This window comes from Liolophura sinensis, chromosome 13, assembly GCF_032854445.1.
Source record: "Liolophura sinensis isolate JHLJ2023 chromosome 13, CUHK_Ljap_v2, whole genome shotgun sequence".
Classification (NCBI taxonomy): Eukaryota; Metazoa; Mollusca; class Polyplacophora; order Chitonida; family Chitonidae; genus Liolophura; species Liolophura sinensis.
Genome location: NC_088307.1, coordinates 27,064,370 through 27,091,482, shown reverse-complemented (window position 1 = coordinate 27,091,482; position 27,113 = coordinate 27,064,370). Strand labels below are relative to the sequence as shown.

At 39.3% G+C, this 27,113-nt stretch overlaps 1 protein-coding gene across 2 annotated transcripts; it reads left to right on the top strand.

Moving 5' to 3' along the window:
• Positions 1 to 214: 214 nt before the first annotated feature.
• On the top strand, positions 215 to 26,785 carry LOC135480226 (caspase-3-like). Of its 2 annotated transcripts, XM_064760003.1 has the most exons (8): positions 215 to 255; positions 876 to 1,272; positions 7,773 to 8,153; positions 10,010 to 10,141; positions 12,952 to 13,139; positions 15,938 to 16,025; positions 23,058 to 23,210; positions 24,752 to 26,785. In XM_064760003.1, the coding sequence occupies exons 2-8, from the start codon at positions 1,236 to 1,238 to the stop codon at positions 24,955 to 24,957; spliced, it is 1,185 nt and encodes a 394-aa protein (XP_064616073.1). In that variant the 5' UTR covers positions 215 to 255; positions 876 to 1,235; the 3' UTR covers positions 24,958 to 26,785. The 2 variants fall into 2 exon arrangements, with proteins under 2 accessions (XP_064616073.1, XP_064616074.1); XM_064760004.1 differs by lacking the exons at positions 215 to 255; positions 876 to 1,272 and adding an exon at positions 5,007 to 5,071.
• The last annotated feature ends 328 nt before the right edge of the window (positions 26,786 to 27,113 follow it).

Genomic DNA, 27,113 nt, shown 5'->3' with positions numbered 1-27,113 from the left:
GCTATCTTATTTTTTCCAAATTCAGCCGTAGGTTATCACGTTACTTATACGACCAATAGTCACCTTCCATATTTCTCGACCGATTTGCATGAAATTTGCTATCCTGATACTTCCCGTTAGTCTTTTACATGCGTATCAATTTTCAATGCAATTATTTATTAATCATTTAATTTTTTTTTTTTTTTTAGATTTCCATACTTTTCCGATGTGGGTGAAAAGTGGGTCAGATGTGGATAAAGTTTTATACTCCAGCAGGTAGCCTAAGCGATTTGGTAATCAACATGTATAGAAAGTTAACAACTGTGACACGCAGTTTTCTCGCAAAACGAAATAAATAGCAGTTGCCAGAGAAGAAGAAAAATAATCTGAATGAGAATAACAGATTAAATAAGCCTTAATCAAGGTAAAGTAGTTTAATATCTCAGAAAGGCAGCCAGTACTTCATTTCTACAAAGCACTGGGTTCAGTTTGTACATACATGTACTGCTCAGTGACCAGAGGTTGATGCTCCGTCAATGATGCCCTGTGTGTGTGTTTTAGTACAATAAATTACCAACTTAATTCCTTCTTACCGCTGTGATGTACAATGTACATGTTACTGTCATATCTCAAAACGTACTGTATGTACAGTATTGAGCTGAGGTTTTACATACTTGACATGCTAGTCATGCATTGGTGACATGAAGGGGATTTTCACTCATTGATGGCCTGTGGTCGTCTTTTAGTACCTTAAGTACTGCTCGTCTCTTTTCTCTGTTAGTTTGTACTTAATTTGTTGAACTGACGTTTTGCGTAAGTTCTGTGTCGCGTATTAGGGAGTGAAGCTCTTTGCTGTCAAATCTATTTTCTTAAATCACACTATGTTTTCCTTGCAGTACAAGATGCATCCGCCATCCACTAAAGTTAAACGTATAAATAACCCTTTACTGATTCGCATAGACATGCCTGTCGATAGGAAATCTGATACATTCCGAGGGCTGGGGAGAGTGGTCAAAACCCATTTGTATGCAGGACAAGTGAATCGCTGCAGATCTATGCATGACGTGTTGAAATCTCTTTAATGTAAAGGAGTAATCAAGATTGGCGGGTACGGCAAACTGAAGGATATGTTGAAAGATGCAGAATGTGAAGGAAATCAGGCTCTAGGCATGATTGAGGAAGCTGTGGAAGAAATATGAAAATTGGGACCTGATGCAGATACAAACCTGACAAAGAGGGGATATCAGTTCCCAAAAATGCCAAAGGAAGAACTTCATGGCTCTGACACAACTGGTAAGGCTCGTACATATACATGTAGTAGGTGCTTTCATTAGTACATATCACTAAAAATATGTTCAACGGGCTTAACCAGGTTGACCCGCATTTATGCCAAACAAGTTTTAGAGCACAGGATATACTGGTTAAGAAGTTCATACCGGTTAACACCTGCAAAAGAAGTTAGGGCAGATGATATATACTGGTTGTCGCATCACGGATAACAAAGTTAAGTCAGTGTTATACACGTACCAAAGAAGTTAGGGCAAGGAATATATACTGGTTATCACTTCCCTGATATTAAGTTATTGTGGTGTTATACACCTGCTAAAGAAGTTAGGGCAGGGAATATATACTGGTTGTCGCATCACGGATAACAAAATTACGTCAGTGTTATACACGTACCAAAGAAGTTAGGACAAGGTATATATACTGGTTATCAAATCCCTGATATTAAGTTATTGTGGTGTTACACACCTGCAAAAGAAGTTAGGGCAGATGATATATACTGGTTGTCGCATCACGGATAACAAAGTTAAGTCAGTGTTATACACGTACCAAAGAAATTAGGGCAAGGAATATATACTGGTTATCACATCCCTGATATTAAGTTATTGTGGTGTTGTACACCTGCGAAAGAAGTTAAGGCAGGGGATATATACTGGTTGTCGCATCAGGGATAACAAAGTTAAGTCAGTGTTATACACGTACCAAAGAATTTAGGGCAAGGCATATATACTGGTTATCACTTCCCTGATATTAAGTTATTGTGGTGTTATACACCTGCGAAAGAAGTTAGGACAGGGGATATATACTGGTTGTTGCATCACGGATAACAAAGTTAAGTCAGTTTTATACACGTACCAAAGAAGTTAGGGCAAGGCATATATACTGGTTACCACATCCCTGATATTAAGCTATTGTGGTGTTATGCACCTGCGAAAGAAGTTAGGGCAGGGGATATAAACTGGTTATCGCATCGCTGATAACAAAGTGTTCCTATTTTTCCTATATTATTCACATCCTCCTATATTTTGCTACATTTGTTGATAACTGCCTATATTTCTACCAAAAACCAGCTCAGAATTCTTTCTTTTGTCACTTTCAGCTTACTTGTACAAATTACGTATAGGCTGATTACATCGGGAGCTGATGTCATACCCATGACATTTGCATCAAACAACAGTTACCGGAAATGAAGTCTTCTATTTCTAGGGGCCTCCGTGGCTCAGACGGTTAGCGCGCTAGCGCAGCGTAATGACCCAGGAGCCTCTCACCAAAGCGGTCGCTGTGAGTTCAAGTCCAGCTCATACTGGCTTCCTCTCTGGCCGTAAGTGGGAAGGTCTGCCAGCAACCTGCGAATGGTCGTGGGTTTCCCCCGGGCTGTGCCCGATTTCCACCCACCATAATGCTGGCCGCCGTCGTATAAGTGAAATATTCTTGAGAACGGCGTAAAACACCAATCAAATAAATAAATCAATCTATTTCTACTGTAATTGTGCATGTACTATAAAAACTTTTATAATTCACATGTATGAAGGTAAGTTTTAAGTAACTTGATTTAAGTACCTTGGTTTGATAGGGAAGGGACTACTTTTACGTAGATTGGGAGACGTTTCCATAGTTTGATGCCCATATGTGTAAAACTTATGTGTCTGTCGTGTAATTTGTCCTTGGTTTAGGGAGATAGATGCTATGTTGTGTTGATCTAAGAACAATATTGTGCACCTGTTTGTTGGGAGGGAAAAGCTGTTTAATATAGTTTGGACAGAGATTATATAATGCTGTATAGATGATACAAAGAATTTTGTAGATTACCCTTTTACTGAAATGCATCCATGCAAGTCAAGTTTTTTTCACGTCTGTATAACGTGACTATTCTTTATGCATTTTTAATTGAACAGTTCCCCATACTGAACAGTATAAATCAAACTGAGGACGAACATAAAGTTTATAGCATATGTCACTGCAGTGACTTGATAGGAGAGCTCTCTTCCTTCATATAATCCCTAACAAGTTAGAAACCTTTTTTACACACATTTTTGATTTGTTTGGTCCCGGAAAGATGTTCATCAATACAAATACCATGCTGTTTTCACATTACTAACTCGCTAGAGTTTACTTCTGTCAAGGATAACAGAGAAAGGAAAATGTTTGAATCACTGCAGGCGTTGCGTGGAGCCCGGTATCATGTATTTAACATCAGTGTTAAGGGACATGTATATGATAAGGGTGCTATCTATAAATGTGCACAGGCACATGTATTGAGCTCAGGAGGGTCCTCCGTGGCTCATTTGGTTAGTGGGCTAGCTCAGCACAATGACTCAGGAGCATCTCACAAATGCGGTCGCTCTGAGTTCAACTCCTGCTCATGCTGGCTTCCTCTCCGACCGTATGTGGGGTAGGTCTTCCAGCAACCTGCGAATAGTCGTGGGTTTCCCCTTGGGCTGTGACTGGTTTCCTCTCACCGTAATGCTGGCTGCCGTCGTATAAGTGAAAGATTTTTGAGTCATTACAAAGAGTAATGACTTATATAATTTATAACATATATAGTATTCTATGTAAAACTGTATTCTGCTTTTGCCTGAATTGTGCTCAAGTTTGGCATACATATGAACCACAAGGACACAAGAGGGTGGGGGTGGGGGGGGGGGGGTACTTCTGTCCTTGATGCCTTGTCACCATTGTGTATTATTTATTCGATTTCTGATGTCTTACTCAAGAACTTGATTAAGAAATAAACAATAATCACATAAATGATATGCCGTCAGAATTATGTCTGTAGTTCCTGTGTTCTCTAATATTTTCAGGAAAGAATTTCCATATTTGTCCTATATTTTTATTAAAAACCTCATATATTTTCTCCTATATATTTGCTTAGAGGGAGTCTGAGGGCTGTAATTAAATATGTTGACAACATAGAATTTTGAGTAAATAAAGACCAACGACGTCTAATAACTTGCTATTAATATCACTGCATTTCAAAATATAGTTCATATAGATCTGCTTACACCAGCAAGTCTCTAGCTGAGGTAAATTAACAAGAGGCCATCTTTCTGTAACGTGTGACCATTTGCCGGCTAACACACTGCCGGCGCTGTACTGTCTTTTTTCTCTCTATACTGTACATCTTAATTATATCCGATAACAAAAGTAAGCGGCCACAGGGAATAAAGTTGCCATTCAGGGAATGAGATTGAAAACGTGTGTGTGTTGACATGATTGAAAGGCAAGCACCTTTACTTCAGTTCGGTCTAGACTCGCTCCCTTTGGCGATTTTTTCATTGCCATACCGTACTTTGAGCTTGAGGAATAGGCAAAAACGACCGTTTAGCTCCATGCTCCTGCTAGTTGCCAGAAAAGCGTATGCTCGAATTCATGTTTACATAAACAGATGTTACAAAATCATTTCAGGGTTCTTCCACATCACCCGGCTTCCATAGTTCTCTATTGGTGTACAAATGAACACGTAGGCCTACTATACATATTGTAGGCCCCTATGCTGCCACCAACCTGCAAATAGTCATGGGTTTCCTCCAGGCTGTGCATGGTTTCCTCTCACCATACTGCTAACCGCCGTCATGTAAGTAAAATATTCTTTTTAAGTTTTTTAAGTACGGCATAAAAACCAGTCAAATAAATTAATAAATAAATATAGTAATGTTTGGAGACACGAAATTGATACAAGGTAGATAAAAGCCTACGAGGCACAAAGGGACATAACCTGTCTAGCACAATGCGTGGCCTATTTACTTTCGATTTCGAACTTGCGGAAATTAGAAATCGCTCGAGATCAAGTCGTCGCGGTAAACCCCACGTAAGTTGAGTTTTTGTCACTGCCATTGGTACAGTCCATAATTTTCATGACTTTGGTGTATCAGAATCCTGTAATTATAGTTACAGCAAATACAACGATGCTTGCAAGAAAAATTTACCGGTAGGCCTACATATAAATCCAACAACAACAACAACAACAACAATCGCCTGCAGGTATATCCATGTGTAATCATTTTATAATATAGGCTGAAAGTAGCTACTGAATGAAGAAACTTTATGCAACATAGGCGCTTCATTTATAACATGGTACCGTACAGCTTATTTATTAGATTTATCTCCAAACAAAAGCGTTGCACTTCCGGCATCATGAGGCGCGTTCCGACGTTACATGTCACAGTCACCCCTCCTATAGCCTAATGCTCCATGACCATGCGGTTATACCATATTAAACCTAGAAGAATAGTTTAAAGCAAGAATATCTCCCCCTCCTCACCCCCACCCCGCCAAAAAATAAAAAAATAAAAACATTAATATAAAACTGTACCGGTAGGCCTAAAGCTGTATTAGATATAGCATATAGTGGTGAGTTTAAGTCCAGCAGGCTCTGCCCGGTTTTCCACCATAATGCTGACTGCCTTCGTATAAGTGAAACTTAAATCATACATGTATATGTTCTTCAGTACGCCATAAAACACCAATTATTCCACTAAATAAGTAAATATGGTTTAATAAAATTGGTGGAGGAAAGCATACCATATTTGTGCCAGTTGTGTGCTGACCTCAGTGTGGCAAGTTAGTGAGAGACTTCTGCACATGCGAGATACAGGTCCCGGGATCATGTAGCCATCATACACTTGAGTGTAAAAGTTCTAATCACTTAAAAACTTGTTATGTACGTAATGATGTCAGAATATTGCTTGACAACATACATGTAAATTCCGGGCAAGTTATTGTGCAATAAATTGTAAAATAATGGAATGGAACGCATCATGTTTAATAATTGCTGAGGAAATTTTGACGAGTCCCTAAGATTGCTTTGCGATCACGGGGCCATATATTCACAATGTATCAGGGGGAAGACAATTAAATGGTCTTCAGTGGATGTTATAGACAACCACATGAGCATCGAAAATCAGCTTATAATTGTCACAAGGCGGATCCACATGCAGTGAGAGTGGAGAAATCTGCAGACATTAAAAGACAGCTGATTAATCAAGGGAGATAGGTGTATATGTATAGGCCATGACTAACAAGTCTGCTTCTTCAAATCTGCTTCTTTCACTCTGAAACATTTAGTTACAAACAGGATCGACACTTATTAGTGGCGGGTAACTGCTAAGGGTAGCATCTTAGAAAGTAGACCCACTGCAAAAGCATGTTTTGAAAGATTAATTTTATTGATGTTAAATGTTCCTTTCCGACAATTTAAATCAAAAGGGCCGAGGTTGTAAGCACGCCAGCATGACGCCATGACCCAGGAGCCTCTCACCAATGCGGTCGTTGTGAGTTTAAATTCAGCTCAGAGTGGCTTCCTTTCCAGCCGTATGTGGGAAGGTCTGTCAGCAACCTGCTGTTGTGGGTTCTCCATGGTCCCTGCTCAGTTCCTCCCATCATAATGCTGGCTGCCGTTGTATAAGTGAAATATTCTTGAGTACGACATAAAGCACCAATCAAATGAATAAATAAATAAACGGTAGGCCTACAAAGTTGCAGTATACAATCCATTGTTGATATAACAATGGCTCAAAGTCCTGCTTCACAAAGGCACCTCACGGGATTGAAAAATATGCCACCACCCCCATATTAATCAGTGTCTCAGATCTCAGAAAGTACTTGATCATGTGTACCCAGCATAGAGCTCAGGTTTTGCATGTAATACACAGTGACAAGAGGTTTATGCTCCATCATCGATGCCCAGTATATCAATTTTCTTATTGTAAACTAAAAAATGCTTGCCTTATATCTTTTACGAGTTAGAATCTGTGTTAAAGTAGGTGTTAGGATCATATCTCAGGAAGTAGCCTACTGTCCCAGTATGTGCAGTACATAAGCTCAGGTTTGCATACATGCACATGTGTGCAATGCATAAACACAGAGGGGATATTCCATCATTGGCGTCCTGCGTTAACATAATCATTCATTACTGTAAATTACATGTACAATATATTATTTTCTATTTCCTTAATTAAAATCCATGTGTGAGTGAGTGAGTGAGTGAGTGAGTGAGTGAGTGAGTGAGTGAGTGAGTGAGTGAGTGCTTGGGGTTTAACGTCGTACTCAACAATTTGTCAGTCATATGACGACGAAGGAATCATTAGGGTGCATGTACGTGTAATGTGTCTCCTTGTTGCAGGACGGATTTCCACCGCTCTTTTATTTAGTGCTGCTTCACTGAGACGACTTACCGAAGGTAAGTAAGCCGCCCTGCCCGAGCCATTATACTGATACGGGTCAACCAGTCGTTGCACTATCCCCTTCACGCTGAACGCCAAGCGAGGAAGTTACAACTTCCTCTTTTAAAGTCTTAGGTGTGACTTGATCAAGGATTGATCCTGGATCTACCGGTACCGAAGCGGACGCTCTACCAACTGTGCTATCCGGGCCGGTAAATCCATGTGTAAATAAATGTTTGAACTGGTATTTATTTATTGATTCATGTATCGGGTACGTGTGAGGGAGGCAAGCTCTTTGCTGTCAAATTAAATCTGTTTCATTAAATTACTTTTTTCTTCTAATTGCAGTGCAAAACATGCCACCCCCATCTGATGAAGTGAAACGTATTCACAACACTTTACTGGTTCGCCTAGACAAGACTTTCGATAGTGAGTCTGACACCTTCCGAGGACTGAAGAGAGTGGCCAGAACCCATTTGTATGCAGGACAAGTGGATCGCTGCAAATCTATGCATGATCTCTTGGAATCTCTTCAAGGTAAGGGAGTTATCAAGATTGGCGAGTACAGCAAACTGAAGCTTATGTTGAAAGATGCAGATTGTGAAGGAAATGAGGCTCTGGAGATGATTGAGGAAGCTGAGGAAGACATACGAATATTGGGACTGGACTCTGAGACAAAGAAAAGGCGTGAGAACCAAAAGGAGGATCTTCATGGATCTGACACAACTGGTAAGGCTGTTACATGTATATGTAGTAGATGTAGGTTTTTGGTTTCTAAGGCCATCACTAAAAATATGTTCATTGGGCTTAACCGGACAGACTCTCACTAAAGAAACAAGGGCAGGGGCATGGGTTGTTATGGTGTTAGACACCTACCAGAGATGGTATGACACGGGAAATAAACTGGTTATCATACCCATATGACATAGTTATAATGGTTACACACCTACCAGAGATGGTATGACACGGGAAATAAACTGGTTATCATACCCATATAACATAGTTATAATGGTTACACACCTACCAGAGATGGTATGACACGGGAAATAAACTGGTTATCATACCCATATAACATAGTTATAATGGTTACACACCTACCAGAGATGGTATGACACGGGAAATAAACTGGTTATCATACCCATATAACATAGTTATAATGGTTACACACCTACCAGAGATGGTATGACACGGGAAATAAACTGGTTATCACACCCGTATAACATAGTTATAATGGTTACACACCTACCAGAGATGGTATGACACGGGAAATAAACTGGTTATCATACCCATATAACATAGTTATAATGGTTACACACCTACCAGAGATGGTATGACACGGGAAGTATACTGGTTATCATACCCATATAACATAGTTATAATGGTTAAACACCTACCAGAGATGGTATGACACGGGAAATAAACTGGTTATCATACCCATATGACATAGTTATAATGGTTACACACCTACCAGAGATGGTATGACACGGGAAATAAACTGGTTATCATACCCATATAACATAGTTATAATGGTTACACACCTACCAGAGATGGTATGACACGGGAAGTATACTGGTTATCATACCCATATAACATAGTTATAATGGTTACACACCTACCAGAGATGGTATGACAACGGGAAGTATACTGGTTATCACACCTGTTATAACATAGTTATAATGGTTACACATCTACCAGAGATGGTATGACACGGGAAATAAACTGGTTATCATACCCATATAACATAGTTATAATGGTTACACACCTACCAGAGATGGTATGACACGGGAAGTATACTGGTTATCACACCTGTATAACATAGTTATAATGGTTACACACCTACCAGAGATGGTATGACACGGGAAATAAACTGGTTATCATACCCATATAACATAGTTATAATGGTTACACACCTACCAGAGATGGTATGACACGGGGAAGTATACTGGTTATCACACCCGTATAACATAGTTATAATGGTTACACACCTACCAGAGATGGTATGACACGGAAATATACTGGTTATCACACCCGTATAACATAGTTATAATGGTTACACACCTACCAGAGATAGTAGTACTTGGGAAATATACTGGTAATCACACCCGTTATAACACAGGTCATTATAGTGTTTCTACCCCTAAGAAAGAAATTAGGGCATTGGATCATGGGGCCTACTGGTTATCACAACCTGGATTACAGTTGTCCCTTCGGCAACAAAGTTATTATTGATATTTTCCACCAAAGAAGTTAGGCAGACTTGTTTTCAGCCCCTCCTCTCCCTCCCCCCCCACTTCCTCCCCACCAAATAAGGCAGGTCATCCTCATTTAAAGCAGAATATTATGTTAAGATGACACATGCCAAAAAGTTGTCCGATATGCCTATAATATACATGATGCATGTACAACAATTATTTGAAATGTCATTTTCTCTTAAAGTAAACCGAAAAAATATGATTTAAGAGCATATTTACAAGTAACATTTTACATGTTCTCTTGTGAAGCATACCTTATTTTTATGTTTCCTCTCCTTTAACACAAGTCCTAATCTATGCAAGTGCTTAACTGTAAGCTTGTTTCTGTTTCAGACTCTCCAACCACAGAGAAATATAAAGTTTGTCCTCCACCTACTCAGGATCCAGAAATGTTCCAGAAAACATCTTACACCAAAGGAAAAGGCTTCTGCCTAATAATCAATTTCTTTTCCAAAGGAAGAGAAGGTGAGATTGTATATTTTGTTAATCAGAAGATGTGTTTGTGTAATATTTTCCAATTTAATGCTACTGTTTTCGGGCTTTAATTCTTTGTCTGAACTTCAAATTTTCCTCATAGAACACGCAAGCTTTCCACAAAAGGAAGTTTTGACTTCACTGAACAGTAAGCCCCTAGCTTTACCCACTTAGTCATGTTAGTAACAGTGTCAAAGATTTCAATAACTATATTACGGGATCCTGATAAACAACAGCTGGTATTGTCAGTCAAATAGCCAGAAAATGGTTTTCAGGTCAGTAGGTTACAAGATTTGCCTCCCTTTAGATTGTAGGGCCGGCTTGGCCCATTGTGTGTCTGCAGCACGTTTATGTCACAAAACTTTGCATGCCAGGAAAGCGTAAACAGTGATTTATGTCTTCTTTTCATACTTCCTTTGCCTTGAAATTTGCCAGTGTGTCAGCAAATAAAAACAAACTTGATAAAGAGCAACTACTGAACTATACAGGTATACAAATGATTAACTTGGCTCCAAATTTGCAATCACTAAAGATAAAAATGGATTAAAAAATTACTTTTTAATGAACAGAACTGGCAGGGAAATGTGTATTAATAATAAAAACTATCGAATATTAAACAACATGAGGACATGTGGTTACATCAGATATGTTACAATGAATAAAAATCAATGGAAAGACCCTCCAAAAGCTAGCATGGGACATTTTCCTCCCAAAAATTGCCGGAAAGAACAGCTAAATGTAGTAGATGAACACCTGTGTATGATTCAAACCTTAAACATCCACATTTCTCTATCCAAAACTGGTTTAATAATAAAATACGATATATAAGAGATTTACTAGACAAAGAGGTCAATGTTTATGATTAAAGGTACATATCTTGACTATAGTAAGCTAATTACAAACATTCCTAAACCATGAATCCAAGCTATACAAAAAGATAACAATGTTGATGACTACTCACCAACTTTTCTGATATTTTTTCAACTTCTAATGAAAGAAAGTTAAATAAGTCATTGTTTTATGCAAAAGAAGATATTCATGATAAATGGAATATAACCTTAAACTAAAAGAATTAAACTGGGTCTAATATATTTTCTTCTATTTTTCACTGTGCACAATGTATATACAGAACTGAGGGATTTTCAATACAGATTACGGCATTAAATGTTGATGAACAATACCAGTAAGAATGGATGAACGATAGTTATAAACTAAACCGTTGTCTTAACAGGAGAAAAAATTATTTTAGGATGGGGAAAGAGACACATTTTAAGGACAAATGGAAAAATTTTTATTACTGTATTATAACACACTTTAATTGAAACAGATATGAATGCTTGAGATAAATAAGTGGGAGTGGTTAAAAAATAGAAGAATAAATGTATGAGATATAGCCTATTATTCATATGTCACAGAAATTGTATTCTGATTGGTGAAGAGTTTGCTTGTTTGAATCCTGCTATATGGCTGCATGGCCTGCAGCTTTAAGTAAGAAGGTGTGACTTTGGGTCTGGTCTTTTACTCAGATGCAGGACAATTTAAGGTTTCGGTGCACACATAGATACAGATGTATGACGTGTCTCGACTCATATTTGTTCACCTATACAGTTGCCATGGTAACTACAGTGTTGCCCTATCCTAATAATATACTCTACACATATCTTCCGCCCATCCTACACACATCTTGATCAGATATGGTGCAGATCTGCGCGGATCATCCAGCCATGATGGGTGGCCCATGCGCGGATGTTGGCACCATCCTGATCGCATGTTATGTGGATCTTGATCGGCCGATACATGTAGTCTCATTTAGGCCATTTTACGGCACTTTAGCCTTTGCCTACACGCTAAACTGTAAACATGATAAAATGTATCCTCAGTTTGCTTACCTGGTGTCTCAGGCAGATGTGTTGATGAGAAAAGTATTAGTGAATGGTCTGTCATTCACCTAACTCTCACTCATGCAAGCTAGTAAAAAGGTGAGCTAGCTCAATGCATGACTTCCATGTTTTGCTTTCCTGTTTCTCGACGAAGTTTGTAGTGTCAGAAGAAATGTAAAATAGTAACCATATTTAGTCCACATACAACCAGAGATGATGTATGTTCTCATCAAATGCTGCAGAGATATTATTAATTAGCCATTTTGTGGTACCTAAATTGTCATGTCTAAGTTCTACTATAACTATACACTGTATGTAGCACTTAAAATGACTTCCTCGGAAAATTTTGCAATGAAGGAAAACATGTACTGTACATGTAGGTTATGTTTTTTAATCGATGATTATGTGCGAATTAGTAACCAGGCCGGAAAGTAGACCATTTGTGAATATTTTTTTCTATTCCCAGAGAACATACAGGATTGTGTCGAAAAACGAGGCATTTGTAATAAGTTAGATGAGTTTAGGTGTGAATCTTGGTATATTTGATGCAGATGATGGTCGGATCCTACGCCCATCCTACCCCCATCCTACGCCCATCCCATCCTACCTCCATCCTACGCCCATCCTACGCCCATCCTACCCCCATCCTACCTGGATGGTATACCCGTCTTGGTTGTTTGATTGGCGTATGACAGGTATGATGTGGACATCTACCTGTGACATTACGCGCTTCCCACGCGGATGTTCGGACCCACATTTGTGCCAGATATATCGTTAGGATCGAGCAGTACTGTACATGTAGATTGCCATTAATCTGATAACAGCTACGTAAAATAGTATAACTTCGGATCCAGGCTGATTCCAACTGATTTGAATTTTTGTGGATTCACTGCACAATATCCTGTATTTATTTTGGTGAAGGTTCACAGCAGGACGAAACAAGATTGAAGTCCTTCTTGGAATCTGTGAACTGTGAGGTCAGTGTGCAGAGGGACCTGGACCAAAAACAAGCTGTTGTATGTCTGGAGGACTGCCAAAGGGTTTTGAACACCCGCATCCCACAGGCATATGCCTACTTCATCTGTGTCATCATGAGTCATGGAGATCAGTATGGCAAAAACAAATTTCTGACATCAGGAGACCGATAAGCAGATTTGTCCTCTGACAGTGTTGTACATCCACCATCATGTCATTCTTACGTTACATGTGTATGGCTCAATTAATTCCCCTCTGTACAAAATATGCTTGATTGGGACTTATATTGTTGAGTGGACAATCAGTCCTTGGAGGATGTACACTGTAGTTAAACAAATCAGAACTTATTACATTAAGCATAGGTGCATGGTAAAGGTTGTGACATATAGGTGCCTGGTGAGTGTTGTTACTTGTACATGTAGGTGCCTGGTGAGTGTTGTTACATGTAGGTGCCTGGTGAGTATTGTTATATGTAGGTGTCTGGTGAGTGTTATTCTGTGTAGGTGCCTGATAATGTTTTTTTACATGTGGATGCATTTTGAGTGTTGTTATGTGTAGGTACCTTTTGATTGTTGTTACATACCTGTACAGTTGGTGCCTGGTGAGAGCTGTTACATATAGGTGCCTGGTGAGACCTGTGACATGTAGGTGTCTGGTGAGAGCTTTACATGTAGGTGCCTGTATAGAGCTGTGACATGTACGTGCGTGGTGAGAGCTGTTACATGTAGGTGCCCGGTGAGGGTTCTGTGTACATGTATGTACATGTAGTTGCCTGGTGAGAGCTGTGACATGTAGGTGCCTGGTGAGAGCTGTTACATGTAGTTGCCTGGTGAGAGCTGTGACATGTAGGTGCCTGGTGAGAGCTGTTACATGTTCGTGCCTGGTGAGAGCTGTTACATGTAGGTACCCGATGAGAGCTGTTACATGTAGGTGCCTGGTGAGAGCTGTTACATGTAGGTGCCTGGTGAGAGCTGTGACATGTAAGTGACTGGTGAGTGTTATTACATGTAGGTGCCTGGTGAGTTGTGAGATGTAGGTGTCTGGTGAGGGTTGTTGCATATGTAGGTGCCTCTTAACTGTTGTTGCATGTAGGTGCATGGTGAGTGTTGTTATATGTAGGTGCCTGGTGAGAGCTGTGACTTGTAGGTCCCTGGTGAGAGCTGTTACATGTGGGTGCCTGGTGAGAGCTGTTACATATAGGTGCCTGGTGAGAGCTGTTACATGTAAGTGACTGATGAGTGTTGTTACATGTAATTGCTTGGTGAGTGTTGTTACATGTAGGTGCCTGGTGAGTGTTGTTACATGAAGGTGTCGGGTGAAACCTGTTACATATAGGTGCATGTTGAGTTTTGTTACATGTACATGATGAGACTTGTTACTTGTACCTATAAGTGTATGGTGAGTCTTGTTACTTCTTAGTAAGTGGCCATGTATGGTGAGAATTGGAGGCCAGGGCATTTTTTCCTCTTAATTCTGCTTAAGCTGTGGTTCTAGTGGGTGTGTAATTTTTTTTTTACTTGTTAACCAGTTATGTCTCCAGCAGTTAGAATAAACCCTAATTGAGGTAAATTGACAAGAGGACCTCTGTTACCATTTATGTCTGACCATTTGCCAATAATCACACTGTTGTCACTGCTTTGGCTTTCCTCTTTAGGCTGTAAGTCTTATTGTATACTGTTACTGGTCAGTGCACGGTGCAGATTGTTTCCTCTCAGTACATGACAAGGTTTGTTACTTCTCAGTGTTTGACGATGTTTGTTACTTGTCAGTGCATAACAAGGCTTGTTACTTGACAGTGCTTGACGATGTTTGTTACTTGTCAGTGAGTAACAGCGTTTGTTACTTGTCAGTGCATGATGAGGCTTCTTACTTCCCAGTGCCTGCTGAGTCTTGTTACTTCTTAGTACCTGGTGATGATTGTTACGTCTCAGTGCATGGCGGCGAGACCTGTTAATTCTCAGTGCATGGTGAGACTTGTTACTTCTCAATGCATGGGGAGACCAGTTATGCCTCAGTGCATGGTGAGACTGTTACTTCTCAATGCATGGTGAGACTTGTTACTTCTCAATGCATGGGGAGACCAGTTACTTCTCAGTGCATGGTGAGACTGTTAATTCTCAGTGCATGGTGAGACTTGTTACTTCTCAATGCATGGGGAGACCAGTTATGTCTCAGTGCATGGTGAGACTGTTACTTCTCAGTGCATGGTGAGACTTGTTACTTCTCAATGCATGGGGAGACCAGTTACGTCTCAGTGCATGGGAAGACCAGTTACGTCTCAGTGCATGGTGAGACTTGTTACCTCTCAATGCATGGTGAGACTTGTTACTTCTCAATGGATGGCGAGACCTGTTACTTTATTGAAACAGTGTAAGTACTGAGGGGCAGTGCTGTTAAAAACTTTATAGGTCCAAACTGCACACCTAAGATTTATCCTATCAACAGTAGGCATCCAGTTCAGCTGTTTAAATAGATTTGTTGTGGGAGTTAAGATCTGGAGAGGTTACTGAATAGTCCTAGCTGCTCTCTTTTGTAATTTGTGCATTTTATCAATAAAACTTTGATTTGAGACATTGCCTCAGACAGTCGAACAAATCTCAAGGTTTGGAAATACAACTGCATTGTACAATAAAATTACAGTTTCTCTGGGCATAAAACTCGAGGTTTTTTTTTATATCTTTTTTACATAATTGTAAAACATGACTGTGCCAGGTCAGTCTACTGTCAAGTAAGATACCTAAAAGTTTGAATTCCAAAACAGTTTCTAGAGGAACATTATTTATGATTAGAGACAAGGATGCACACAAGTGCATAGATGCACACATCAGAGCTCTTCCCTGATAATGGTTCCCTGACAATCCCATTAGTTTTAGGATTGAGAATCCGAGAATCAGTAATGCTACAAAAACTTCTGTTCTGTGTTTTCATACAGGACGGAATAAAAACTATGGATGACAAACGGATCACCATGGAAGAGGTGATGACCAAATTCACAAATGACCAGCTACAGGATTTTGTTGGTAAGACAAGATAACTTAATACAGTTTTACTATGAATTTCTAGCTACATGTATATCATTCTTATACATGTGTTTAATCAATTTTTACCTGTCCAACATTGCATCTTACATGTCTATCCCCATGGTGGTTTTATCTTTTACCTGTCCAACACTGCATTTTACATGTCTATCCCCATGGTGGTTTTATCTTTTACCTGTCCAACACTGCATTTTACTTGTCTATCCCCATGGTGGTTTTACCTTTTACCTGTCCAACACTGCATTTTACTTGTCTATCCCCATGGTGGTTTTACCTGTCCAACACTGCATTTTCCTTGTCTATCCCCATGATGGTTTTACCTTTTACCTGTCTCCCCTGTGCATTGTTGTGTTGTACTTGTCTATCCCTTCAGCAGCCTCAACCGTCCATTATTGCATCTTACTGTCTGTCCTAATACAACGGTCTTAACTGTCCAACTTTAACCATGACCAGCTAAAGACAGTCATCTTTGGAGATAGTCCTGGCAAGAGATCTGCTATTGTTAAACACGTCTACAGCACATGTGCATGCATATAAAAGTTATTTCATATAAAACAGCTATTAGCTGAATATAAAACCTTTGTAACTTTGTAGATAAACAGGGAAAATTACCTGGGAAAATAACATAATAGAGAGCTGATTTCAGCAACGACAATATCCACGAGCAAAATGGCCGTAAAAGCCACATGTTGCAGCAGCAACATATACGACCATGTAATAGTCAAGCATTTTGTTGACAGATGCACCTGGTAGTTTGAAACTTGCTACATGTAGTTTGTTTATTTTGCATCACTCGCAGTGCATCTGTGCTTCCACTGGTGGAAGTTTGTCATAAATATACCCCTGTATGGAGATATTAGTGGAATACTGACAGTGGCTTTTAAAACAAGGGGATACAGTACCTCAGACTACAGTCCTCAGTCTTTGAACTACATAATCCCAAGACCCCAGGATAGCGAGAGATTAACAGAATCCATAAAACATCAGCATTTACAATAGAGAGTTTGAAATCTGCTACTGTTCAGCTCTGCACAACAGCTACGATGATTATTAGGCCTACTCCGGTCATCGTTTTTCAAAGTACATGTACCATGTGTCCAAACGTTGTTCTCACATTGTTTTCACAGCTGTGTGACATGCCTGTACATCAGTAAAATTGAATTGAAAAACTAGTTTTGTCTGCTATTCTGCTCATCTGAGGCAGAGAAACCTGCAGAAATTGATGCTCATTACCAGCTTCACATTGCAACAGTTTTAAGCATTGTTTAAAATTAGTGCAAGGCTACTTTTCGGAGAACTCAGAGTCACGTGTGCAATAAAATATCTCAACAGACAACTGACACATACAGAAGTCAGTTTTGACCAATTGGATGAACTTATTTCTATTGACCCGCCCCTTGGAATAATGAGTCATCACGAATGTGAAATTTTTCACCAAATCTAGACTTGATTTGATGAAATATGCCTACAGGGGTCCCAGCCATCCTGTATTTCCTTTTTTTTATAGGATCCTATAAATCTCCTGTTATCTGGAAAAAATTCCTATATTTCCTATTTTTTTTGGACATTGGCACAAAAAAAATTCTTGTCGCATGTACATGGACGTCAGCGTGGTAGAGTGTAGGGCGTATTAAAGCTTTTAGTTTTGAGCAAGTGAGGCGTTTTTAGCAAGCAGCTACCCTGTTGTTATGCTGATAGTCTATCAACATGGATGATGTCAAAGTTCTGAAGGCTGGAAACGGAGGAAATGGCAAGTATATTTTATTTATCCATCAAGAAATTTCTAAACAGAAACTACATGTATTTGTTGAATAAATGTATGATTTATCATTTCTCTACATTCAGCTAAAATGTAATTCTCAATCAAAGTTATTTTATTTATACATCACGAAAGTCGAAATATCTAAATAGAAAATAGTTCTAGGATAAATGCATGATTCATCATTTCTGAACATTCAACTAAATTTTCAATAGAATTTACGCATAAAGTCAGAAATGTGAAAGGAGCATTCTGAAAGATTATTATATTTTGTTGCTTGTTATGGTTTTGCTTTTCTGGTTTTTGTTGAAGTTTATTAATAATCAAATTACATTTTGTTAGATTTATGTCACTACTGACATTGTTTTTCTGTTGAATTCAATTCACTTAATAACCAAAATACATGTACACAATTGGTGAAAGTTGGGTGGGTTGGGGTGGATAAAGGACTTATTTTGTATGCCTAACTATTGCTGGTAACTTACGTTATGCAGTTCTTATCCATATTCAAGATTTTTATCGTTTGCAGATATTGCAGATATGTTTGTTCGTCATTGAAATTCCTTGACTGTTATGTATCTCATACAGTTTTATGTTATGATGTAAGTTAAATAAAGTAACTGGTGTTATTCTATTTCAGACCGACAACTTTCGTTGTGCTGGGTGGCAGAACCAGATTCAACCCAGTTTGGCTGAAAACTGAAGACGACTGTAAGCTTTCTGAATGGTGTCAGCCTAGTAAAACATCCGTTTATGCTGCGCTTTGTTGCAATTCCGCAGTCCGATGTGATAACCAGGGTCTTCAACAACTTGTGCGACATTCTAAATACAAAGGTCACCAAAAGCAAGCCACAGAAATACTAGGTGGTTCGCAGATGACACTGACCTTTGCTCATGCAACAACTGATTCTGCTTCTTCTTCAAGTTCAGTATCCTCTCCTGCTGCAAGCAACAAGAACCAAGGATCATTGGTTTGTTTGTCGCGAATTAATGCAATTACAAAGGCAGAACTGATGAGGACCTGAAAAGTGATTAATTCACATTTCATTGACTCATCTTGTGATGGTCTGAAAGTAGTACTTCTCATGGCAATGTTTCCTGGAGCTATACCAGATGGTTTTTCAATGAGCTCATCAAAAATTTCATATCTCATTAGTGATGCAACTGGGCCTTGCTTCCAGAGGATGATCAATAATAATGTCAAGAAACCACAAATGCACAAAATTTGAAGCAGCTTGAAATTAAGGTGTGTTACTGGTGTGAAGATCAAGATCAGATTGTTGTGCACCATCTTAAGACTGTTTTGATGGGCCGTACCACAGGTGAAGATTTGTCGAAGAAAATTACTACCGTAGATGAGGCTGGCTTGCAACTGAAGAATGTGCTGATGTTAGGGAGTGACGAACCGAATGTCAGCATCACTGTCTGGCATATGGTTAACAAAGCCCTAACTGATTTGGGGGCCCCAGGACATGTACTGTCCACATTGTACACAATTCTTTTGGCAAGGGCTTGGCAGGATGCTGCTGAAATATTCCAGAATTTGGTGCTGATATGTGTTTTACTGGTTTAAGGGATCTGCAGCCAGGTCTTTTCATCTACGAGATGTTCAAAGCAAGATTGGGATAGTGACAAAGAAGCCTTTGAAATATATTGAATGTCGATGGTTGTCTATGGAGCCTGCTGTAGAACTAATTCTGGAGATCCTTATGGAGTACTTCCTAGCTTTTCTGCCAAACCACAACCCCAACGACTTATCAAAGCCCAGGTATAAAAGGATCAAGGTGGAACTTCAGAGACCAGGAATCATAGCCCAACTCAACTTCTCTATGATAAACGTTGTGATCTACTCAACACATTAGTGAGGCGAATGATGAAGAAATTTACTGTTAATGCATCCCAAAATCTTCAGCTACTTGATTTCTCAGTTGTCAATGACCAGCTCGAAAGAACGGCTATTAGAGTTGGAGAAGAATGTCGCAAAAGCCTTGGTAAGTTGCAGGTATCTTACCAAGTATGGAGAAAATACTGCTTGAAATTCAAAAATTCTATCAGGCAGCAATTCAGCATCTTCAGAAGAAGCTTCCCCTCTTTAACAAACTCCAGAAACACGCCAGATGTTTGCAGCCTCAAAATCGTTCTGCCATTTGGTCGGTCAGATCAGTCCAAGGCCTATTCAGAGTACTAAGACGAGATTTTGACAGCGAAATAGGGAAATAAAACAGGATGGGGGCTGTCATTATGAGGAGGATTGATACGTATTGGTCAGAAGTCTCTGGACTGAAGAACTGCATGGGAAGTTGCAAGTTTCCAGTGCGGAGTAAGTTAGTGAAAGTTGTTTTGGCCCTGTCCCATGGAAACAGTGATGTAGAAAGGGTATTTTCATTAAGGAACAAAAGTGTTACCAAAGACAGGATAAGCCTATGTGAGGCTTCAATTAACAGCCTTTGGGCAATAACTGATCGTATGAAACCGACCAGAGCGTTTTCCAGTTACCAAAGATTTCCTTTCTCTCGGACATATGGCAAACATGCATTATAGACAGAGACTGGAGGAAGAACGCAAAGAAAGAGAGGAAGGACAAAGAAAAAGAGATGAGCAAAGACAAGATAGAGGAGAAAGAGAGGAGGTGCCAGGATTGCTAAACAAAAGCAAGAAGAACTTCTCCGCAGTAGTACACAACTGAAAAACGCAGAGAAATCACTTGCTCTGAAGGGATCATTGCACCAGGTATTGCTGGGTGTGAGCAGTAGCCTGCTAAACCAGGGAAATCAAAAATTGAGGGAGGCTTTAAAGAAGGGTGATATTATTGAGATTGCGGTTGCTCAGGCCATGCTTGAATCTGCACTAAAAATGATGGAACAGGCAGAGTTTAAAAAGACCAGAAGAAGGTTGAGAAAAGAAAGCCAACCATGATAGAAAACATGGTTGCTGGTTAAAAGAAGAAAGAGTGACAGCTTTTTTGTTAATTCTACAGACAAGACAATATTGTGATCACTGCCATGTGCTTGTTTTGCAGGACCGGGAGAGAGGTACCATGGTAAACTAAGTCTTGGATTTCACCTGTGTGTATGGTGTCAAACTTTAGAATTTTTCGTTTTATGTTAGAGATTAAATGTTATTGTTCAAAATGGTTTGTTTGTGTTCCAGAGTGTTTCATTTGTGTGTTAAGTGATTGCTAGCATTGCATAGCAGTATGATTAATGAGGCAGCTTATAATGCTAAGCAGAGACCATCCACCAACTCATGATTATGTATTTGCATCTGGCAGCCTCTATAATTGTAGTGATGTAACAAGCCATTGTATTTTTACCATATTAAATCTCAAAGTTATAGAAACAGCTGATCTGTATTGTGACCCCACTCGTGAAGTTCATAAAAAGTGTGTGTTCCAGTTTTATTTGTAGCATCGACTGTTACCAGTAATTAAAATGGTAATATCCTGTATAATTACCAGTTACTTTAAGATGCGACTTGTTATGGGCTACACCAGGAATAGTAAGCTGTGAAATGACATCCCAGTATTAAGAACTTTTCTTGAATATGTTTATCATTAAAAACACTGGGTTTAGGATGACAAGTTGAAAATACATATTTTGGGAGTTGTACTTTTCATTTCAAATAATTGATACACCTAACTCCAAGTTAACTTCAAGCTAACTTCAGTTAAATTCAGTGTCAGTTTCGAAAGAATATGCGTATAGAGAAAAGCGAAGTGGTGTTTTGATACTTTCCACTCCTAAAATGACCCATTGACTCTTGTGAGATGACCAGAAAGTGTCCTCATAATTGACCGACTTCAGCTTGCAGTTCACAGAACACATGATCTAACTTGGGGCCTATACTGTTACACAACGTCAAGGCAATGTACAGAGATCTTGCCCATCAATCTCCATGAAGTAACAACGTACTCTGCCTGGTGTGATATAAAATTGATAATTTGGGTGGATTGTGTGTCTGAAGGGGAGTAGGCGGCCAAAGATTAGAATACATGTACATGTAAATAATAGTAAACCTGCCTGTTTGTCAAGCAGAAACAATGTGAAAATTCAAGTTCTGTGTCCTATACTTCCTACTTTTTCGTTTTAAAAATTCCTATAAAACTCCTATAATTTATGAAAAAAATTCCTATTTTTCCTGTATTTTTTTTCAATCTTGGCTGGGACCCCTGTGCCTATAAACATGTTCGTTCAGCTGAACTTAACTGGTCAAGTTCCCAGGAAAGTTTATTTTGGATTTTGAGTGAATGTTTTGGAAAGTGAGGGTAGATCTCATGCACTCCAAGATGTCATTTTACCTTCGTCGTTGAAGACCTGTAATACAAAAACACCAGACAACATTCTGTAGCTAAACACAACATGTTCACTCGGTAATTGTTCTATAATTATTTCATTTGAAGGTTGTAAAATCACCATACACGATAAAAGTTAGCAGTGCTGTGTATACCGTGTGCCATGCAGGCTCATTTTGCCAATGGGTGTGATTCGGCAGCTACATGTGGGGAAGTTTGACGTGCGTATTAATTTGCTGAGCGACACGCTCTGTTGATTCCGTCTCGTCCAAGGCCGTGAAGTCGATTGCGATAGCACTTGACACGAGTATCCATTTGGTGTTTTTAGAATACTGGTGATTTGTTGAAAACGGTGGAAATGGTGACTGTTGTCCGTTACCATGTTCTTTACATGAAGAAAACTGCGTAAGAGAAAACTCGCCCTTACTTGTCTATCCCAACAGCTGCTTTTCTTATCCACATTAAATCTTATTTGTCTATTCCATCTACTGCCTTGCGTGTCCAAGCTTTACATGGTGCTTGTCTATCCCTCTGAGTTTCTTCCTTGTCCAAGTTCAACTCAATGCCTATAATAAAGCACACAAAGTACTAGCATAACATAATTCTTCAATACTAAATTAAATAGTAAGTCAAAAATGCTTTGATTGCTTATTCACCTGTTGTCTGCTACAAACCTGCAGCTCTGTATACGTGAGAGACCATCATATATGTAATTAAAGTGAGAAATGTTTAAAGCAATATACATGTAAGTATTTTTCTCCTACTACTTACTGATAGCCTTTGGGTAAACTTGTCTGCTAGGTACTAATTTATATTCACATCAAAAGGTACAGTCTTGCCAGTTTATAAGTAAGGACACAATCTCCAAGCACTCTTGTGTACTGTAAGATTTTGTCCACGACAAAGTTGTTCATTTTTCCTGGCATTTACATTTACCTTTGCTTTGCTCTTTTCTCAAATTAAGGAAAGCCAAAGATCTTCCTGGTGCAGGCCTGTCGGGGAGCCAACAACCAATCTGGTTATGCTGTTGCCGATGATGAAGTTGCTGATTTAGTTGAGGAAGTTATGAAACTTCCTAAAGATGCTGACATGCTTCTGGCTCATGCAACAACACCAGGTGAGTCTGGGAGATGCAGACGGCTTCTGAGACACACACACAACACCAACAGGTGAGATTTGGAGTGGCTGACATGCTTCTGGCTCATGCAAGAACACCAGGTGAGTCTGGGAGATGCAGACGGCTTCTGAGACACACACACAACACCAACAGGTGAGATTTGGAGTTGCTGACATGCTTCTGACACACACAACACCAGGTGAGCCGGGGAGATGCAGGCGACTTCTGAGACACACACACAACACCAACAGGTGAGATTTGGAGTTGCTGACATGCTTCTGACACACACAACACCAGGTGAGTCTGGGAGATGCAGACGGCTTCTGAGACACACACACAACACCAACAGGTGAGATTTGGAGTTGCTGACATGCTTCTGACACACACAACACCAGGTGAGCCTGGGAGATGCTGACGGCTTCTGAGACCCACACACAACACCAACAGGTGAGATTTGGAGTTGCTGACATGCTTCTGACACACACAACACCAGGTGAGCCGGGGAGATGCAGACGGCTTCTGAGACACACACACAACACCAGCAGGTGAGATTTGGAGTTGCTGACATGCTTTTGATGCACAACACCAGGAGAGTCTTGGAGATGTGGCAATGCTTTTGGCTCACACAACACCAGGTGAGTCTTCTAGATGCTGACTTGCTTCTGACACACAACACCAGGAGAGACTTGGAGATGCTGACATGCTTTTGATGCACAACACCAGGAGAGTCTTGGAGATGTGGCGATCCTTTTGGCTCACACAACACCAGGTGAGTCTTCTAGATGCTGACATGCTTCTGACACACAACACCAGGAAAGTCTTGGAGATGTGGCAATGCTTTTGGCTCACACAACACCAGGTGTGTCTTCTGGATGCTGACATGTTTCTGACACACACAACATCGCCAGGAGAGTTTGGCTTCTGACACACAAAACATCGCCAGGAGATTCTAGGAGATGTGGATTGTGCTCTCTTGCATGCATTGCATAGATATATCCAGGAATTGTCTGCCCACTTTCCTCTTCTCATAAACCTGACTGCAGTATATTTTTTTTTGAGGGGGGGGGGATTTCACTGATGCTTGAGAATTTTTTTTGTATGATTGCAGTCAGTTTTATGGATGGAGGAAGGCTGTTATATCAGAGATTATTGAGTCTAGTGTAAATCACGGAACATCAGCTGTGGCGGCGTTGTACATACTTAGTGCATTCATACCTACAGTTTAAATTCAGTTATACATAAGTCTATACATTCGTAACATTGTTTGTCACATGTACGTACTTGTAACTTGCCGTGCAGCATAAGAGGAACAGGCCAAGAACTGTGTACCCGATATTAGTGTATTTAATTCGATCGGTTCGGCCAAAGTGTCTTGTGTCCTCAGCATGGCGGTCCACTCATGCAGCACAAGTATTTATGCCTACATTGTACATGCTAGGAGACACTATAGTAATTTGTCCAAAGGGCCCTTGAAAGTGATGTTGAAACCCTTTCACACAAGCGAATAAAGAAACAAACAAAATGTGTCCATGTAATTACAGGGTACAAGGCCTGGAGAAGAGTGCAGGAGGGCTCCTGGTTTTTCCAGTGTCTGCTGGACCTTCTGGAGCGGTACCACAACACAGAACACCTTGAGGATATCCTCATCTCTCTGAGAGGCGTCATTGCTACTCAACACGAAACCGCTGACGGCGTCAAACAAATGCCATGCACATACAGCACTCTAACCAAGCGGTTTTATATCTGAATTGATTACCAAGTTTGAGGTGGTAATTTTGCGAAAAGTTCACAGCTGTTGTGTCTAAGCTTTAGTATGTCAACTTTAATGTCTTTAATTTGTCTCTGCAGTGTTGTCTCATATGTCATATTTTTAACATTTTTGTTTTGATACTCAGTTCTAAACTGAAATTGTTACATTGTATACATTTACAAAAATTTGTACTAAACTTTTGAAATTTGCCACTAAATTGTATCTTACCTCGGTTATCTTTTTTTGTAAAAAGGAGTTTATATTTTTAGTATGAGACTGAAACGTACGCTTACGTTGTTAGATGTCTCATTACGTTGTAGGTTAGTAATTATATACACAGGCCCAATCTTAGTGTACTTAGCTATACCATGTTTTAGATATACACTAATCTTGGTTTTCACATGTATGTGTAGTTTAACTTTGACTAATATCTCATAGAATGATGAGTGTTTTAGAAAATACTTTAGAATATAATTCTATAAAAGAGGAAACAGCTTTTAAGATCAGTAGAACTCCCAGAATCCGACAAGATGTGTGCTATAGTCATGACATTCATGGACAAAATTTTAGGTGAAACACAGTATACAGAGCTGTTGGTTACATGCTGTTATGTTAACATTACCAACTATTTTCCTTGAAGCCAAATTTTTTTCTAAGATGAACAGAACTCTCAGAATTGGTTAAATGAGTACCTTAACCATGGATGAAAGTTTATGTTTTAAAATAGTGCTTTTGGTAATGTTCTGTTATGTTAATGCTACCAACCCTTTTTATTTCCCTCCTGAAATTTCTGCTTCTTGTGCTTTCCTTGGCCAGTATTTTCAAGAACAAATCCAAGTTTGTCTATGAAATAAGTTTCTTATTTTTATGTCCGTTAATTATTATAGAGTTTGTTGAGTCTGCCTCAAGTCAAATAACCAGACAGATATACTTGGGTTTCTAGTCTTCATAAATGCATCTACCACACATCTACCGAGTACTGTAGTATATGACTTTGGACATGACGCTTATATTTGGAAACCGTAGTGTTTTTGCTACGTAAGAATATTTGCGCCAAGTGCTAAAATCTGTTGTGTTGTTTATATGAAGTTGTTAATTGCGGAAGTGCCTAAATATTTGAGGGGTTTTTTTTTTTGGCAAAGATCAAATTTTAACCGTTCTATTCAAGTATATTTATGGAATTCAGTGCTATCTTTATCTTACAAAATGTTTAGTCCAAACTTTTTACCGGTGAAGTACATGTACCTGTACAATAATATTAAAGTGTGTGCTGTCTAACAGTCTTCTTGATACATGTAAATGTCACTTTTGCTTTACATTGACATTTGATATATTTTTATCGCCTGTGTTCATGGATTCAAAGTAAAAGCTCAAAACACCTTATTCATTTGTTAGATTGTAACTAAATCTTTATGAAACTCTTATAATTGAAAAAGATGTATATTTACCTTCTTTTGTAGGCAGCATTCGTGGTATTTTTTCCGAAAAGAAAGGACCAAAATTATGTGTTATTACTGCCCAGACTCTGTCTGTCTGTCATATACCATTTTTGGGACCATATCTCTAAATCTATTGAAGGGAAATTCATGGAGTTTGGCACAGATGATAATTGTGACTACAGCATGTGCCTTTTGACCTTTTCATTTGTATGCTTGTCTTAATTTTCATATCAGTGATAACTTATTGTGCATAACTAGCCGCATCTTCACTGGTGTACTTCAAAGCCTAGTTATAGAAACTCTGTGAACTTTTATTGGTTTATCTCTGAACCTTCGTGTATTGTAAGGTAAGATAGTAACATTGTAGGTTTTTTTGTTTTTTTTGGGGGGGGGGGGCTTGATACTTACATGTGTTAGTCAGCTTTTTATACGTCAGTAATCTACACGTGATATCTCTGGACCTCTGTAATTCATCACATTTTGCAAATGTCAGGAGTTCATGCTGCCGCTTTTTTATTTTTCAGTAGGTTATTTGTATTTCAATGGTGTGGTTGAGTCAGTATAAACCACAAAGGTATCCAAAAATGAGACCAACAAAGATTTTCCGTAGAGAGCAGAAAGAACAGAACCATTACTTATGGCTGAATTAACCAGTAGCTGAGGAGCTGTTTACTCTTGCAGGGAGCAGAACTGCTGTGGGGATAGATTTGTATG